This window comes from Budorcas taxicolor, chromosome 14 (genome assembly GCF_023091745.1).
Source record: "Budorcas taxicolor isolate Tak-1 chromosome 14, Takin1.1, whole genome shotgun sequence".
Lineage (NCBI taxonomy): Eukaryota > Metazoa > Chordata > Mammalia > Artiodactyla > Bovidae > Budorcas > Budorcas taxicolor.
The window spans coordinates 30,085,848-30,105,092 of NC_068923.1; the positions used below are offsets into that span (position 1 = coordinate 30,085,848).

General features: G+C 40.5%; 1 protein-coding gene across 1 annotated transcript in view; it reads right to left on the reverse strand.

Annotated features, from left to right (window-relative positions):
• Window positions 1-2,531: 2,531 nt before the first annotated feature.
• TBC1D31 (TBC1 domain family member 31) overlaps window positions 2,532-19,245 on the reverse strand; it is a 62,705-nt gene continuing 45,991 nt past the window's right edge. The window contains exons 17-22 of the mRNA XM_052651698.1: window positions 16,948-17,040; window positions 14,270-14,410; window positions 13,012-13,206; window positions 11,932-12,058; window positions 4,730-4,822; window positions 2,532-2,807 (exon numbers count right to left, since the gene is read on the reverse strand). Of these exons, the coding sequence (XP_052507658.1) occupies window positions 2,674-2,807; window positions 4,730-4,822; window positions 11,932-12,058; window positions 13,012-13,206; window positions 14,270-14,410; window positions 16,948-17,040 (783 nt within the window). The 3' untranslated portion in view covers window positions 2,532-2,673. The remainder of the gene's footprint in view (window positions 2,808-4,729; window positions 4,823-11,931; window positions 12,059-13,011; window positions 13,207-14,269; window positions 14,411-16,947; window positions 17,041-19,245) is intronic.

Here is a 19,245-nt window from a genome sequence, read left to right on the forward strand (position 1 = left end):
TTCGGTCGTGTCTGACTCTGTGCGACCCTATGGACTGTAGGCCCCCCGGGCTCCTCTGTCCATGGGATTCTCCAGGCAGGAATACTGGAGGGGGTTGCCATGCCCTCCTCCAGGGGGTCTTCCCAACCCAGGGATCGAACCCGCATCTCTTAGTCTTCTGCATTGGCAGGCGGGTTCTTTACCACTAGCACCACCTGGGAAGCCCCCAAATGTGCTTGCACACAGTCATTTTGAGTCCCTTACAGTTCCTTTGTATTCTGCTGATGGAAACATTTGTCCAGGTGCAAGCAATGCAGCACAGGGCCCGGGTCCCAGCCTGTCTTACTGGACTCTCCCCTTTACAACATGGCCATTGCTGGCCAGGACACACACCGCTCTCACAGCACTCAGGGTCCTGACTCCCCATGAGCTTTCGCTCAGCAGCCTCGGAGTGCCTGCACCCCAGGGACTTACTTTCTGCTGCTGGGTGGGCACGTGGGCCAGCTCTGGCCTGGGCGGCCCACCAACCCCTCTGCTGTCCAGTGTGTCTGAACCTGAGCCTTGGGGAGAGAGGGGTTTCTTTCTGAGCTTGTCCTTCTTTGGGTACTTTCTCAGCCCTAGGTACCCTTAAATATTTGGCTGCGCTGGCTCTTATTAATAGTTGCCATACTCAGGATCTTCGTTACCACATGTGCTATCTTTTAGTTGGGGCATGCAAACTCTTAGTTGTGGCACATGGAATCTAATTCCCCTATCAGGGATCAAACCGGGGCCCCTTGTGTTAGGCGCTGTCTTAGCCACCAGGGAAGTCCCTCCTTTAGCATTTATATAGTATCATAGTTTATTAACTCTAACTTCTGTTCAAATGATCTGGTTTGTCTCCTGATTGAACTTAGCACTAATCTGAGATGAATCATTAAGAATGTTAAGTGCACCCACATTAGTAAGTTAAGCCTTTGCCAGTCCTCGAAGTCATTACCACTGTAATGGTCAAAGTGGAGGCACTGTGGAAAGCCTTGGCACATGTTCAAATCTTGCTCAGCATCAGAGAATTCAGACCAGAGAGAAGCCATGTGAACGCAATAGATGTGAAAAGCTATTTAACCAAGTCAGTAACGTATTCGTCACCGCTGGACCCATACTGGACTCTTTAAGTGCAGTCGACGTGGAAAGGAATTTAGCTGAAGGCCTGCATTTCTCCAACCAGAAAGAAACCCTGTGAATGTGATGTAAAAAGGCCTTTAGGAACTGTTCTCCAGCTAACTCAGAAGGAGGACTGGAGAAAAGCTCTGTGAATGGAGCCAGTGTGGGAAGAATTTTAGCCAAGCTCAATCTTCATTCAATTCCCCAAGAATTTATATTATGAAGGAACTGGGGTCAGGTTGAGGATAGACTGTCAAGAGGCAGGAAGAGATAATCAAAAATTTACTTCATTAAATGTGATAACCTTTGAAGTGACAACCAAACCCACGTGACTGAAGAGACTCAGCCAAGTATCTGAACTCTGCTAAGCCAGTGACTTTATCAAGATTATTGGGAGAATCGTAGGCTTAGAAAAAACCGGAAGGAGGAATGTAATAAAGAACTTTGTGTGACTGAATGTATAACTCACTTTCACTGGATGAATAGAAACTTTTTGAAGAAGTTTAAAATATTATAAAAGAGGACTCTGTGTAGTTTGCAAAATCAGTATGAGTGGATATAAATTCTAGTAAAAGAGGACTTGAAGTAGAGGTCAGAAAAGCAATAACCAGCTAATTCTAGTTGGCAGAATCACAGTATTTTAGAAGTCGAATGCTGTTGGCGAGCTAGAGATTACTCACCTAAAGTTCCCATCACACCCAAAATATTTTATATCCTGTGATTTTGTTGTGGCACACGCCAGCTTGGACTATGAAGGCATGTTTGCACCTAACTGAAAACAGACAGAAAGATAATGAGGCTGACAAGGTGCTCCTGGGAATCCAATGCCTTGCACAGTGATGGGATATTATCTGGGGACTTTGGACAAAAGAGCATTTGGTTTACCATAAGGTTATACTTTGTGCCAAAAAAAAATACTCTTCTGTACAGTGCACTGTGCGTTAAGCACTATACCAGGAACCTGACCGTGTGCTATTTCTACGCTCCTTTTAGAAATGGGTTCAGGGAAGTGATCTGCCAGCCAAGATGATGAAGCCGGGAGCAGCTGTGCTGTGGAGCTGTCGGTGCCGTGCGGAGAAGCAGAGACAGCGGCTGGATGCGGTGAGTGCAGTGGGGTCGCTGGTGAGGGGAGGCCCGGCTTCCCGGGGACGGAGGGGCTGTGGGGTGGGCCTCTCCTCACTGCTCCTGCTGAGTTCAGGTCCTGGGTGCACAGCTGTTGAGATGCTGTCCTGTTCTTTGGTTCTCCATTTATCCTTAAAATAAAACCTCATCAACTTAAGTCCCTGAGGTTCATGCCGGTCCCTGAAACCTGAAAGGGCCTCATACAAAGCTTTAAAAGCTTCAATATTTTTTTATTGTTAAAAGTATAACAATAATAAGCCATTTACAAGTCCCAAAGCACCAGAATTAAGAACACATAATTTTTATACACACATTTTTCGTACAAAAGGTTGATCTTTATAGGCATATGAAATAAATAATCTGAAAATCAGCAGCACTGATTGCAAAATAAGTATCTTGTTCTCTGACTGTCTCAAGGTGACCAGCCTCCTATGTAGCCAAAAGGTGAGGTGTTTGACATCTGTTCTGAGCCTGGGTGGCAAGTCTCTGGCGGAGGTTTCTCACTCTCTCCATGAGATCCTGTTCCATGGCGTCCCAATGCATTTTTCTCTGGTTTAATGAAACTTGGAAACAAAATTTAAAATTAACAGTAGTTAGTTTGAGCAATGGTATAGCGTTTAAAGATAAATATGTTGCAAAGACCAATAATGAATATTCTAAACCAAATTTCTTACACGGAAAAGCCTAACGTATTACCTGGTCCTGTGAGGTTCCATTTACAAGTCAAATATTTGGTGGATTGAGCGAATGCTATTAGAGAACTTATTTGCTTTTGGTTATCTTTTTTTTTTGGGGAATATAGATTAACTTTTAAATCAGGAAGAAAGCTTGTCTAAGAGAGAATCTGAGTTTTTTACAATAGTAAGTTTTTTCACCATGGTGTTTATTGTAATGAGAAAATTCCAAGGTGCCAAAATTAATAGTGAAATATACACCATGACCACTTTCTAATGATTCAATACATAAATGAAGCACTTTCTACAATGACCAACACAAGGAAAGTCCAGAATCAAGCTTAGAACATTACAATGTGTCTAAGTGTAACAGCCATTTCATGTTGATTTAGAGGGGTAGTAAATACTGGAATTCAATAAAGAAGCATCTTAAAAACATACTTCTCTGAAACTTACATACCCAAAGAGCTCCAATTTGTGAAAACTATTTTCCCCCAAGGAATAAAACATTTATGCTTTTTCATTTTGTTGCCAAGTAAGAAACTTGCCAAATGTCAACTCGATTTTGAAGTTTAGAATATCTAGTTAAAAATTCTGATGTGCTGGAGTAGAGAACAGTTGAGAATCTTCTGTACTTTCATCTGACTTATGCATGACCTTTGGTTAATTTCATATCCTGACACAGTGTTTAGAGATGCACGTAAGAGTATGTATGTTAGTGAATGTATTTTATACCATACTGGAACTCATGACTTGTTGTTAGGTGTATTTTTATAAAGCTGGTCTTTTGGGGACATTCTATAAAAATCTGTTCTTCTAAAAGAACTCAAAGGACCTTGTGAAGTTCTCCTTCATTTATATGACAGTTTTATTGAAGAAGTGGTTGAAGAGTCTGAGTTTCCTGTCCTCTCCCCTCCTTTTAAAAACAGATCAAGTCCTTTACAGGGGAAACTGTTAGCTCCTTTATGGGCTAACGCTGTGACTGCATTTCTGGAAGATGTTTCCATTCTAGCCCATCCCTTCCAGAAATAAACAGAAACCTCCAGTGAATCAAGTCAAGGGATCAAAAGGCAACTGATCAGCACGGAGCCCTTTGCCCTCAGTAGTTCTGGGCGAGCTGGCCCCGCAGTGCATCTTGGAGTCCAGAGCAGACTCATGTTTCCCATGGTTGCTGGAGGCAGCTCAGCCCAAAAGGGTCAAGCAAAGGCAAACATGGAATAGCTCTGAAAACGAATCCTGAGATTTTCTTTTCACAAGGATGTGAAACAGCAGTTACGAATATCATTCATTTAGTCAGGGACAGACTTCCGCCAGCGCCTCCAGCTGCGCTTCGGGCAGCAGTGCTGTGCTGAGGAAACAGTCACATTAACGACGCCTGGCAAAGCTTCCTTACTCGGGGTTTGGTCTGACCCAGTTTTCCCCCAGCTGGAAACTTGAGAGTCTCGCTGCTTCCACTTTAGCATTTCCATAATCAGGGCCCTGGGAAAATGGCCTCAGTGTGCTCTAAGTGTAATTTAAGCCACGATCTTGCCTTGTTATTGTTTAGTCGCTGAGTTGTGTCTGACTCTTTGCGACCCCAGTGGACTGTAACCTGCTAGGCTCCTCTGTCCATGGGATTCTCCAGGCAGCAATACTGGAGTGGGTTGCCATTTCCTTCTCCAGGGGATCTTCCTGACCCAGGGACTGAACCCGTGTCTCCTGGGTTGGCAGGAGGATTCTTTACCACTAAGCCACCTGGGACACCCCCACTCTTGCTTAAACATTGCTAAATCTAACATGATAGGAGACATCTTTCTTGTTCATTGACTTACTCTGTGTCAAGGACTCCATTTCAGAAATGTCATTTAATTGTGAGGTTCTAGGCAGACAGCCTGAGGCGACCTGTTCATCTCGGCACTTGGGCACTAGTTATAAAAGTGGAAAAAAAATCAAAGAGTAGAGTGTATAGAAAGCCTTGATTACTTCCAAATGGTCCCTAGTAAATTAAAATTGCCAAGGATAAAAAGCCCCTTACTTTTCTACTCTGGGAAGAATGTGGTCACAATTCAGAAGGCAAACAAATTGCCATTACTGAGAATTATAAGCTTAGCTGAAAGTAAAGTACTTTAAAAACACCTTTAGCAAAAACAAAAAACCAACAGACAAGTGAAAAATACAGGTGCTAGGACAGAGATCCCAAACAATTGCTGGGAGAGACTATGCAATGTGGTTAGCAAGCCTTTCTTGAGAACAACTGGGAGCTGATCACTATTGGCTTTACCCAAGTGGGACCTGATCACAGGACATAGCACACCAGACGCAGCGATGGGCAAGTTTTACCCATGCTTCTTAAGACTGGGAAGCATGGCAGCGTTCCACACCTAACCAGTGCCTCCTATATTTTTAATCCCCATCCTTTAGCTTTGTTTTTGCTGTCTCCTAACTCCTACAGGTTTACATCCAATAAGGTATCAGAGTCTTTATTTTTTTGATCCTAACGTCGCTTAGGATGCCCCTTCCTTTGTACTCCTGTCACTAGGACCCAAGCCTCCACGAGTCGGACCGAGACTGCTTGGGTCACACAGACTCAGCAAGGTGATGCCTGCCTTGACCTGGGCTCAAGAACTTCAGCTAATGGTTTCAACTCATAGTTTTAGCTCAATCAGTCTTTGTGATAATGTGTGTGCATGCTAAGTCGTGTCGACTCTTTGCAACCCCAACTGGAGCAGGTTGCCATTCCCTTCTCTAAGGGATCTTCCTGACCCAGGGATCAAACTCCTTTCTCCTGCATTGCAGGCAAATTCTTCACCACTGAGCCACCTGGGAAGCCCAAGACAATGGATTACCAAATGACTAATTTGAACTGGTGTCAGGGAATAGAATATGAGTCATCTTCAAGTAACTGAAGGGTTGTCATGTGGTAGAGGTAGTAAGTGCATTCTCCAGAAAAGTTTAACTGTAGTTTATTTACAATGTTGTATTAGTCTCAAGTGTACAGCAAAGTGATTCAGTTATGTATTCTTTTTTGTATTCTTCTATATTCTGGGTTATTACAAGATACTGAATATAGTTCCCTGTGTCATACAGTAGGTCTTTATTTTACATACAGTAGTGTATGTCTCTGTTAATCCCATACTAATTTATCCTTCTCCCCCTGCTTCCCCCTTTGGTAACTATAGGTTTATTTTCTGTCTGTGAGTCTTTCTGTCAATAAGTTCATTTGTATCATTTCTTTAGATTCCATGTGTAAGTGATACGCTATTTGACTGTCTCTGGCATACTTCACATGGTATGGTAAGCTCTGTGTCTATCCATATTGCAGCAAATGGTGTTACTCTTCAAGGCTGAGTAGTATTCCACTGTGTACACGTACCACATCTTCTTTATCTAGCATCCGTCAGCAGACATCTAAGTTTGCTTCTGTGTCTTGGCTATCGTGAATAGTGCTGCAGTGAACAACGGGGCGCATCTATCTTTTTGAATTTGAATTTCTGTCTTTTCTGGATACATGCCCATGAGTGGAATTCCCAGACCATATGGTAATTCTATCTTTAGTTGTTTTAAAGGTACCTCCACACTGTTCTCCATAGTGGCTGCACCAATTTACCTTCCTTCCCATCAGTTGTGTAAGAAGGTTCCCTTTTCTCCACACTCTCTCCAGTATATTTTTAGAAACTTTTCTGATGGCCATTCTGACCAGAGAATGGGCTTCCCTTGTGGCTCAGCTGGTAAAGAATCTGCCTGCAATGCAGGACACCTGGGTTCGATCCCTGGGTTAGGAAGATCCCCTCGAGAAGGGAAAGGCTACCCACTCCAGTATTTTGGCCTGGAGAATTCCATCAACTCTATGGTCCATGGGGTCAAAAAGTCAGACACAACTGAGCAACTTTCACTTCACTGACCAGAGAACAGTTTTTAATCAGAAGATTTACAAAAAGAAGAGCAGATTCAACTATATATAAGGAAGGAACAACTTTTAAATAAAATAGTGGTAGAAGATGGGATAAGGCACTGTGCTCACAGCTCTGTTAGTGCTCTGGCATAGGCTGGGCAACAACCACTGCAGAGATGACTCATGTATCAGATCCTGCCAAGTCTCATGTGTCCTCCCAAATCCATCCTGCCCACAGCTGCTTAATTCATCCTTCCAAAGGGCTGGGTTATAAACATGGAGGGGCCAATGGTTCCCTCCTTTGCTTATAGCAACGTTTCAAACACTGTGGAGCAGATTCACCTGTAAAACTTTAAAACAAAAATCTAGCTTTCCAGTTTCTATCTTAGATCTAAGAAATTAAATCACCATTGGTCAGGCAGTGAATATTTTTTTTTTAAATAATTTTATTTCTTTTTGGCTGTGCTGGGTTTTAGTTGCTGCGTGGGCTCTTCTCTAGTTGCAGCACCCAGTGCTCAGCCTCTCGTTGCCGAGCACGGGCTCTTATGGCGTTTGGGCTCAGGAGTTGGGGCTCCCGGGCTCTAGAGCACAGACTCAGTAGTAGTGGCTCATGGGCTTAGTTGCTCCATGGCAGGTGGGATCTTTCTGGACCAGGGATCAAACCTGCATCTCCTGCATTGGCAGGTGGATTCTTTACCACTGAGCCACCAGGGAAGTCCCTGAATATGTATTTAAAAAAAAAAAAAAAAACAATTTGTAATGCACCTAAAAAATTGCTGGTCACTTGCTAATTGTAACAGAAAAGTAAAAGGTGAAAGTTCTTTTTTCTATACTTCTTGTACTGTAGCTTGCTTATTTCGTTCATTTAATTAAAGTATTTATTTTAAAGCCCCAAAGGTGACTCTTATTATTTAAAATTATCTTTTTCTGAAGTGGTACTACATGTACCACACAAAATTCAAAAGGAGCAAAAAGGAACAAACTAAATTTCCTTCCTTTCGCTAACTGCATTCCTTGGCTGGGAGGGAAGCCCTGTTCTCGGTCTTCCACAGGTCACTCTGCTGTCTGCCAGGCTGGTAAACAGGATGAAGCCCAACTGCTCAGCCTGGCACTGAAGGTCCCTGTCACTCTCTCGAACCATCCTTGTACAGAAGCCCCTCTGCACCAGTTAGCCTAACCTGAATCACCATGACAGGCAAGTTTCTGCCACTGATTAATTATTTTTAACAAGTTCTGTCTCGGACAAGGTGGTACTAGTGGTAAAGAATCTGTCTACCAATGCAGGAAACATAAGAGATGTGGGCTTGAACCCTGGGTCGAGAAGATTCCCTGGAGGAGGGCATGGCGACCCTCTCCAGTATTCTTGCCTGGAGAATCCCAAGGACAAAGGAGCCTGGTGGGCTACCGTCCATGGGGTCGCAAAGAGTCAGACATGACTGAAGCGACTCTTATACGAGGGTAGCTCATGGAGGCTTTAATTGGTCAATCCACAAAAATGGTAAGGAAATGGTGTGTGTGTGTTCTTGAGAGAGATCCTTGGGGAAGCCTGCACACCCTGAGGGGTTAGAAAATGGTGTAAATCAATGTTAGAACTGTAACAAAATTACAGATCACCTAGGCTATACTCTTCTCATTTTACAAATGAGGAAACACCACCAGGAAACACTTCCTAATAAACAGAGATTAAACACGAGTAAATAAACTAACAAGGACACAGCTTGGTGACTCTGGCTAAGTTTATCTGAGCCGTGTCTTCCTTTGCCGTGAAGCTGGGACTAGGTCTTCCTGTCACCTCATCATGAGATCCTGCCTCCCTGAACGGTCCTCCCACTGCTCCAGGCTCCTCCCTTTCTTCAAGGCCCTGTCATTTTAAAAACCTGGTCCAATGGCTCCGCCTGGCCACCAGCATTTACTAATGTCAGTAAAACAATAAATTTTGTTAAGATAATTCACTTACCACAAAATTCACCCCTTTGAAGGGTACAATTCAGTGTTTTTAGTACACTGAGGGTTGTGTAATCATCACCACTAATTCTAGAACATTTTCACCATCCCCAAAATAAACCCCATACACACTGGTAGCCCACTCCCCACCAGCTCCCACCTGCAAACCACTAACCCACTTCTGCCTCTAGAGATTTGCCTATTCTGGACATTTCATGAAGAGAATCATATAACATGCAGCCTTCTGGTCTAGCTTCTTTAACAGCATAAGATTCTCAAGGTCCATCCATTTTGTAGCATGAATCATTTAATTCCTTTTTATGGCTAAGTAAAATTTCATTGTATGGGTATCCCAATTTATTTTATCCATTCCTCGTTTGATGGGTATTTGGGTTGTTTCTCTTTTTTTGGCTATTATGAATATTGATACTGTGGGCAATTCAGTATATAAGTTTTTGCAGGGATATATTTTCAATTCTCTGGGTGTGTGTCTAGGAGTAGAACTGCTGGGTCACATGCAGTCTCTCTGTGTTTAACCTTCTGAGGAACTGCTGGACTGTTTCCCACAGCGGCTGTGCCACACCACATTCCCACCAGCACTGCTCTGGTTTGGCTGGTTCTTGCCCACACTGTTAATGGATTAAATTGATGCTAACTGATCCCCGTGGATGGAGGAGCCTGGTGGGCTACAGTCCATGGTGTCGCAAAGAGTCGGACATGACTGAAGCAACTTAGCATGCAAACACAATGACTAATTTAAGCTGAACAGCTCTTCATATGTGTGTTGGCCATCTGAGTATCTTCTTTGGAGAACTGTTCAAATCTTTTGCCCATTACAAATCTGGACTAATTTTATAAGACACTGCTATTCAGCTTCAATTTAAGTTTACAGGCCTGGGATTTTAGGGACAGTGAGGGCCACTCATATTGTCCAGAAGGTTCTGTTTTCTGGGAAATGGTAAGAATATCCTCCCCATTGCTAAGAGAGACTGGCACTAGGGACCATTTAAATAACCAGTCTGTTGTTGGCACACTTGCCTGTTTCCACTTCCTGTGCCTCCTTTCCAGCTCTGAGTGACAAACCAAGGCAACCACCTGTGATCAAAATGCCATTTTCCCCATTATAGCCGATTATCCCTCGGTTTGGGGATTAAATGACATGGACTTAATTTCTATACCCTGATTAAGGTAATGATCAAATCCTTATACATATGCCTTTTGAAGATGGATGACTATCAACCAAACTCTCTCTGACTGGTGAAACTCAGGGATGTTGACAAACGTAGGTGACAGAACAGGAAGACACCATGGAGGTGGCAGACCCAAATGTAGGAAGGCTATGCTTGCAGGCAGTCTTCTGCGGTTTCTTCCCTTTGGCTATCTCTAAATTCAGAGGTTCTTGAAAAGCGTCAACTGTTTTCTTCTAATGTGGGGGTCAGTGTGACAGGGTGAGATGAGGGAGTAAGGCAGCGCCAGCCAGTGGTTGGTGTCTTCTACAAGCAGGTTTTAAACATAGCTTGCCTAAGGGCTCTGAGTACTATTTGAGACCTAAACTCAAAAGCATGAGAGGTAATGAGGGGTTTTAAAAGCAGCCTAGTTAAATGAGCATGATAGCATCTAATCTCTATTTTTACTTTTCAAATTTGTGTACTATAAAAGTAATTAAGGTAATACACAGCTACATTAGTCATAAAAGCCCTGAACTAGACATAACCCTGGAGAAGGCAATGGCACCCCATTCCAGTACTCTTGCCTGGAAAATCCCATGGACGGAGGAGTCTGGTAGGCTGCAGTCCATGGGGTCACTAAGAGTTGGACATGACTGAGCGACTTCACTTTCACTTTTCACTTTCATGAATTGGAGAAGGAAATGGCAACCCACTCCAGTGTTCTTGCCTGGAGAATCCCAGGGACGGGGGAGCCTGGTGGGCTGCCGTCTATGGGGGTCACACAGAGTTGGACAGGACTGAAGCGACTTAGCAGCAGCAGCAGCAGCAGCAGACATAACCCAATATCCACCAGTTAATGAATGGATAAATAAAGCATGGAATACCCATACAGTGGAATATTACTTAGCATTAAAAAGGAATGAAGTACTGATACCTGCTACAACATGGTTGAACCTCAAAACATAATCTAGGTGAAAGAAGTCAGATACAAAGGACTACCTATTCTATTTACATGAAATCTCCTGAACAGGCAAGTCTATAGAGACAGGAGTAGATCAGTGGTTGCCAGGGGCTGGGGGGAGTGACAGGAAATGAAGTATGACTGCAAATGGGTATGGGGTTATTGGGGGTGTTGAAAATATTCTAGAGTTGATTGCGGTGATGGCTGCACCACTCTGAATATATTTAATATATGGTAATACAATACCATTGAATTATATACTTTGTATAGGTGAATGGTATGGCATGTGATTTATATAGCAATAACGCTGTTATTTTAAAAAGTAGTACATACACATTTTTAAAAGACTGAAACAATATAAGGTATAGTAAAATGAAAGTTCCCTGTATCTGTACTGTTTTAGAATTTTAAGTTACAATTTTGATTTTTCATTGAATGCCACCGTAAGTGAAAAGTGAAAGTCACTCAGTCGTGTCCGACTCTTTGCAACCCCATGGACTATACAATCCATGGAATTCTCCAGGCCAGAATACTGGAGTGGGTAGCCTTTCCCTTCTCCAGGGGATCTTCCCAACCCAGGGATCGAACCCAGGTCTCCCACACTGCAGGTGGATTCTTCACCAGCTGCCACAAAGGAAGCCTTGCACCGAAACCTAACGTTTGATTAGACCCTATGAGAAGCTTCCTCATGCTATTTTCATGAACTACTGTTCTGAGGACCTGTTACGGGCAAAGCACACTTTTTTTTTTTTTTTTACTAAAATTAACTAGATATAGCACTTTGGGAACAAATTATATTCTCGTATATTAAGGGGATGCCCAGGACCATGAAACCATGGAATAAAACAGAATTTTATAGAATGGATGAGAAATTTTTCTTGGAGCTTTTTTTTTTTAAACAGCCCCACCTCCTCAGCCCAGTCTTCCCAACCAAAAAATAGTAACTAGTGATTATCTTTCAGCTGAGCAATAATTTGACTAGACATGCCAAAACACATGTAAGGATTTATCCATGATAAGAGACCATACGAAGTGAATGAATGTATAACACTGAGAAGGAATGCTCACCTTTATCACACGGATGCTGAGCATCATGTATCTCTTTCTCTAGGAACCATCTTCTAGATGCATCTGAAAGAGCAGCAGTTTTCTTTTCTGATTTCAAATGAAAGTCTTTTTCTTCAGCTTCCTCCCACTAGATACAATTAAAAAAAAAATGACATAACGATTGTGCTAAATTCAAGTTCCTACAGTGAAATAAGCCTGTTTGTTTCCTCTCCTTGCTATTAGGTAGTCTGGGTCCCTATCCTGGCTCAAGGCTGTTGAAGAGCCTTGAAAGCAGAGGCACTTCTGACGTCCCTACCACTCAAAGCCTCAGTGCCATGTAAACATGTAGGTCCCAGCTGTCACTGAAATAATTCATTTCAGTACATTTCAGATGTCAAATATTAAGGGCTTGAGGTGGTTTTTTTTTTTTTGAGTTTTTAAAATTAATGGGTGGAAAGGTGTTCTTGCGAATGAAAGACATATTCCAGGAAGTTGTGCAGAAAAGTTCAAGGACGCAGTTTTCCTGATGATCTTGGAGACAGGATACCAACCCTGGACTGCCTACTCCAGACTTCTTCATGTGAAAAAGAAAAATATTTCTATCTTTGCTTGTAGTTACAGTTGTTTTGGGTTTAGTTACTAGTAGCTCTCTATATATTTCCTAACTGTTCAAAGTCTTTTATGTTATTAGTATAAAAAATTCAGTGAATTAAAGTGCTGGTATACAATGAGCCAGAACAAATACAGAAAGCTGGAAAGTTGAGACACTAATGTAACTTAGAAAGACACTCATTTTTGTCACATCATTTTTGCATGTGTGCATGCCAAGCTGCTTCAGTCCTGTCTGAGTTTTTGCGATCCTATGGATTGCAGCCTGCCAGGCTCCTCTGTCCATGGGATTCTCTAAGCAAGAATACTGGATTGGGTTAGTCATTCTTAGGTGGCATCTATATTGGACTTTTCTGAGCAATACCTGTTAAAATTAGATCATCTTTAAGATGTTTTCAAACAAAAATTATTTGGTTTGATGCTTTTGCCACTTGATTATATACTATTTCAAGATTTAAATAATTAACAAGAAGTTTATAACATCATTCTTACCTTTTTAGCTTCCCCGTCCATCATGGCATTTAATACTTCTATTTCTTTCTTCCTGTTTTTCTGAAGGAGTTTAGCTATTTCCTGGTAACATTCATTTCGGTGTACATCACTGCACCTTTGTTTATGTAAAGCTTGAATTCGCCAGTCAGTATTTAGACATGCTTGTTCCGCTTTTGCCAAATTTTCTTCAATTAACTAAGAATTCGTAAATTTCAGAAACAAGATCAGACTTGAATACATAAAATACGGTACGTCCATTCAGTGTCTCCAAGTGTCCAGTACAGATGTTCACAATCTTGGCTGCATATTAGCATCACCTCAGTGTTTAAAATAAACCGATGACCAGGCTCCAGCACAAACCAACTAAATTGATCTCTGGAGCAGCTGGATACTGGTACTTCCAGAGCACTTGCCAGGCGGTTCTAACGTACAGCCAAGGTTGAGAACTTCTAGGCTAAGGGGCGGAGAGAATTAAACAATTTCCATGTTTTAATCCTTTGAAAAGGAGTCAGAAGAACTTATCTTACAGACTGGACAAAAGCCTGTAAGGAAAAAAGGTAGGGGGCGTTATTCTTGGGGAAACAGTCAAGGCACAGAACAGAGGTAGGGAAGTCTTACACTCATCCCTGGCTTTTGGGACAAGGCCTGGCCCTGCCACAGACCCATTTACCATTTTGCTAAAGGGATAACAAAGTTCTTCCCTGAAGGCCTCAAATTCCATTTCAATTCATTTAAGTCAGCATTTCTGAAAGATACTCCCCCCCAAATTCTGTAAGTTTAAAAAAATTTCTCAAAGATTCACAATGTACCATGTATCTTCAAATCTGGCATTGAAAAGCCTAACTTTTAAGACAGCTTTTTCAATACTTGTCATCCCCATTTTATTTAACACTAAGTTACTGATATTCTACAGAATACACTTGTAAAACGCTGGCTTATATACCAGGCAGAGACCTGATGTTGTGCAACTAATCTACTCAGGTGTAATTTCTAAGACTTAACAATGTAGGATGGTATCATTCACAAAGTTATTTCCCTTGTATTTTCTTGCAAGTCTTGAAATTCTCAAGGAGTATAAAAGACACATGGATATGCTGTCAGTGAAACCTGCAAATAAAATAATGTTGAGTTTCTAGGAATTATGATGACTGAAGCAAAGACACTAACTTTATAGGGTTCAATATTGAATTACTTCTTTAAAAAGAACAGTAGATGGAAATTCTCCCTTCTATAGAGATACTAAATTTACCATATTTACCTTATGAATTTTTTGGTTCTGAGTTTGATCGGTTTCTATCAGTCTATGAAACATGTGTTCTTCAAGATCTACTTTCTGTCTATAGGCATCTGCATTTTCCTTCATTTCTTTTGCAACAGCTTCTTGATTTCTAGAGAGATTCTGTTAAAAAAAAAATCACCAATCAATATAGTAATAATGCTAGAACACAAAAATGATTTTTCTGTTTTTTTAGAATACCTAAACTATAATCATCTAATTTTCAAAGTAAAGAGCAAACAGTGGTGAGTGACATCAGTGGAAATAAGAGTAACGACATCTGAAAATTCTCTCATCTCTAAAGCACCGAGATCACTGGCAAAACAAGCTTTTTCAGAACTCTGGAAACTAACTGAAAGCTTGCAGCACTCTGGGGAGCATTTATTCATAGAAAATGGCTGAGTCTTAGATGCACTTTATGGCATTTTAAACTTGTGTTACTCCTATTCCACGCCACACCTAAGTTCTGCCATTGGCCTTGAAAACTGGTAGCCTGGCAGTCAATGGAGGGGGCAAAATGGAGGTCCTTCAAACTCCCATTCCCAGAGAACTGTCATCACTGGGCCTGGAAGGCCCTCCTCCCAAAGCTGCTTCTATTTGACCTGACTCAGAACTCATGTACAGCCTTTCCCTGGGGATGTTTGCTGAAACAAACAGGAGAAACTGTTGAACATCGTGGCTGTCTGAGGCAGTGGATCACAGAGCAAACAACAGGCTAATCAAAAAGCTTGGTAGGAAAAGCTGGGGAATTAGATGTCTACACGGGGCTCTTGAAATGCTCCCGTGGATTTCTAGGGCTTTAGAAGGCTATGTGCGTGTGTCAAAATGTGCACATGCCAAGGGCTGTGTGAATGCTCAGACCTGAGAAGGTCCTCAGCTTTCAACTCTGGTGAATTGAGGTTTTATAAAATCAGGAAATGAATGCTGTCAACTGCCTAGCTGAGTGTGGAAGGTGTGTCACAAGGTGATGCACACACAGCCCCTTGGCAAAGGCTGGAGGCTTACTGGTTCAAGGGACCTAAGGAAATCTTTGTCCAGTCACCAGGTTACCTGAGTAGAGATTTCAGTGACTATGCATGACAGAAAATACTTTATAGAATTTAGAAAAGTCACTAAGCAAAGAAACAACAAGAAACTCTACGGAAATAAGAGAATCTGATTTCCAGATTTGTCCTATTATTTAAAATATCTCGTTTTCAACAAAAAATTACATGATATAATAAAAACTGAGAAGGTATAGTCCTACATACTCTGAATAGACATTAATCACATGACCTCCAAAGGAGACAGAAAAATGGACAATTAACACATGAGAAGATGCTTGACATCATTAGTCATCAGGTAAACAAGTCTAACTGAGGAACATTCTACAATATATCTGGCCTGTATGCTTCAAAAATATAAATGTCATAAAACATAAAGACTCAAGAATGGTTCCAACTTAGAATAAAGAGACATACAACTGAAAAAATAGATCATCTTAGATTTCGTTTTGCTCTAAAGGACATTTTTAGGACAATTGATAAATTGTGAATAAGGTTTTTATAATAAATAATGTTAATTTCCTGATTTTGATCATTGTACTATGATTGTGTAATAATTCTTGGTTTTAGAAAATATAAACTGAACTTTTTAGGGCAAAAAAGCATCAAGTCTGCAACTTACTCTTAAACAGTTCGGAAAATAAAAATGTGCATATATGTAGATTGAAAGAGAATGATAATGCAAATTTAGCAAAATGTTAATATCTGAGAATCTAAGAGAAAAAATTTTGAAATTCTTTGTATTTTTCTTGCAAATGTTCTGTTAATTCTGAAATCATGCTTCTGGTGCCACCACCCCACCTCCCCCAAACAACAGTTTAAAAAAATAAGCTTAGTTCAAGTGAATTAATTCTAATTCAAAATGATAAACTCAGTGAAAGTGTCAATCTCTGGGGCTCAGATTTAGAAAAAGTTCAGTGCAGAAACTTTAAGAAGTGATTTAGTTAAGAATGGATGCTATGTTTTAAGTCTTATTTAATGTGAGCAACAAATAATCACATGCATGTTTGCATATCACATGCAAATACCTGTTACATATTTGTAGTTATCACTGATTTCAAACTCAGTCTGACTTTAAGAGGGTTGGGAGAAGTGAAAAGTTATGGTTTCAACATCAAATAAGTGAGTAACGTAATGCTTTTCCTCAATAATAAATATTTATATCTGTAACAAAGTTCCCTTTTCCAGTGTCATGGAAACTGAATTATATGTGCTAAGGTAGGTACCTGATGATTTGATTCCAGAAGGCTCAAATTTAAAGTGTGCTTTACAGCTCTTGTCTGATTTACCTTATAGGATCCTTGTGAAGTACTGGGTTAATTTTGCAGTCACTATCACAGATAGAAGAAAACCTAGTAAGTTAGTAAAAGATCCTGAGGCAAAATCTGGGGCTTACATCTGGTGCTTCAGACACTAGAGTAAGTTGTTAAGAGAAACATGAATTAAAGAATTACAACACACTCTGTGCATTCTGGCTACCCTACAATCCTGGATGACACTATACTCTTTTTGAAAAAACACAAACAAAATGAACATTAAAACACCTTGAATAAATACAGCCTAAAAAGAGTCTGTACAAACTCTGCTTTTCTCACACTGGAAATTGTTGATTTATACCTTCTCATAAAGTCTTTTTTGTGATTCGAGTTCCAGATGTCTCATTTCCAGGTCTTTGGCTGTGGCAGCAATTTCTCGATCTCTCATGTGTACCTATGGCCAAATAACAAACTGTGAATATCAAAAATAAGTGACAAAAATAATTTTTGTTTAATAGATTTAATAATCTTGTAATATGAACAAACCACTAAAAGCATTTTAAAATAATAGATATTGGGTTTTTCAAGCCAGAGTAATTCACAATATATTAACATTCACTGTGGAATCCAGAAATAATGTCTTGAGTTAAAGTTAAGTGTAATTTTCTAAAAAAGAAAGCACAATTACCATATGCTCATTTGCCCAGGCTGGGAGAACAGATGGCAGTTCTTTCCATATTACATTAGCCATATTATGAGTTAGAAAAACTTGAGCAATTTACATTCACAGTGGATGAAAATATAAAATGTTTAATCTTATTTCATATAACATTCATTTAATGTTCTTTTTTATTAAACTGTACTTTTCTAAACTCAGTTTGGCAACGAGTAACTCCAAGTCAAAGTGTACTGTGGTCTATTCAACCTGTGTGTGCCCTGCTTGGATTCAGCCAATTTAAAGCTCACCTTTCTCCAAGATTTGATTACTTGGAATCATTTCATGCCTATACACTAGAGGGTTTGGATAAAGGACTCTTTACATAGAGAATCTTCAGAAGTGTCTTAAATACTTGGCTGCCTAAAGTCCTCATTTTTTGTGGGGTGAGAATAACACAATATGTGTTTCAGAACAAAAAGTAAAACCCATTAGCATCTAATCTAAACATATCATCTAACCAATAAACAGTTAATGACTGCGTTACTATTTCTGTGCACAAGGCACAGTGTTAGATATTGTAGGCACACTATCAAATATAATCAGAGAAACAGTAAAAATGAGAATATAGTGGGATGTGCAAGGACACACATCCAAGGAGTAAAAAAAAAACCACAGACTGAAAACCAGTTCAACTTAAAGAGGTTCCTGAGATAGCAGTTAGCTCAACTGAGTTAACTGGGATACTTGAGTTGATGGAGCAAGAGTAGTTACAATGCTAAGAGGCAGAGGAGAAGTTTGGCAAAGCAAAGAATGCTTTTTAGGAATTTCAATGACAGGAACTCTCTAGCTCCTGAATTTTCAGAGGTACAAAGCGCTCTGCACCATAGCAAAGCAGATCAGCTCTGCTTGCTACTGTCAGATGTGCCACTCTGGACTCAAGAAGTCTCTCCTGCTGGCCCCTGGATCGTGAGCAGAGATGCTCCTGCAGTTTAGCAGCCTCAGAGCTCACTGTCAGGACAGGGAGTGGGACGGGCGAGAGGCGGGAAGGGGAGGCAAGAGGCCGATCTCGCCACTGAAAGGACTTGACAGGATGCTTTCACCGAAACACTGCCTTAACTATCTCAAAAGGATAAAGAGATCACAGAGTTCTAAGCCCGAAATTACTTTTGGGGAAGAACAGACTTTTCTAGAATAATCAACCTCATTTACTAGATGAGATTATTAAAAGGAATCATTAGATTTTAAAGACAATTTAAAATTAGTTGGCTTTAAACAAAGCATTATCTCATGCTATAAAAAGAAATAAGATTATTAATATATTAAAAAATTTCATATGTGATCAAAAGCAAGTTTTAAACTCTAAATTAGTTTATAAATTCAATGCAATCCTAATGAAAATTCCAACAGGATGGGAGGATTCAGGGAGAGAAGGAGGGAGAGAGAAAATTTTCAGTCTATTTGAAATGATAAACATTTGAGAATACTGAGGAAAACTGAAAAGTAATGAGGCCTACTAATTAGTAAAACATTACACAGGTGTTATTCCAATAGTGTGGTACTGGCTTAGGAGGAGATCCAATTTATAAGGGAACTGAACATTTAATAACCATCAGCTGACAAATGACTTTTGCTAATATTCAACAAATGCTGTTGGGAAAATTGATGTGCCTTTGGAAAGAAGTAAGCTTGGTCCCTAACTCATTTCTCACATTTATCAATAATTTTCAGACATCAGGGGCTGGCAAACTTCTTCTGGAAAGGGTCACAGAGTTAAATACTTGAGGTTTTGTGGCACGTAGTTTGTTTCATCTGTTCACCTCTGCCATTGTAGCACATAAGAAGCTAAAGGAATATGTAAACAAGTGTGACTGTGGTCCAATAAAACTGTGTTTATGGTCACTGATATTTGAATTTCATATGTTTAGAAAAATCTAATTTTCATGCCATGAAATATTCTTTGATTTTCTTAAGCACTGAAAAATGTTAAAACAATTCTAACTT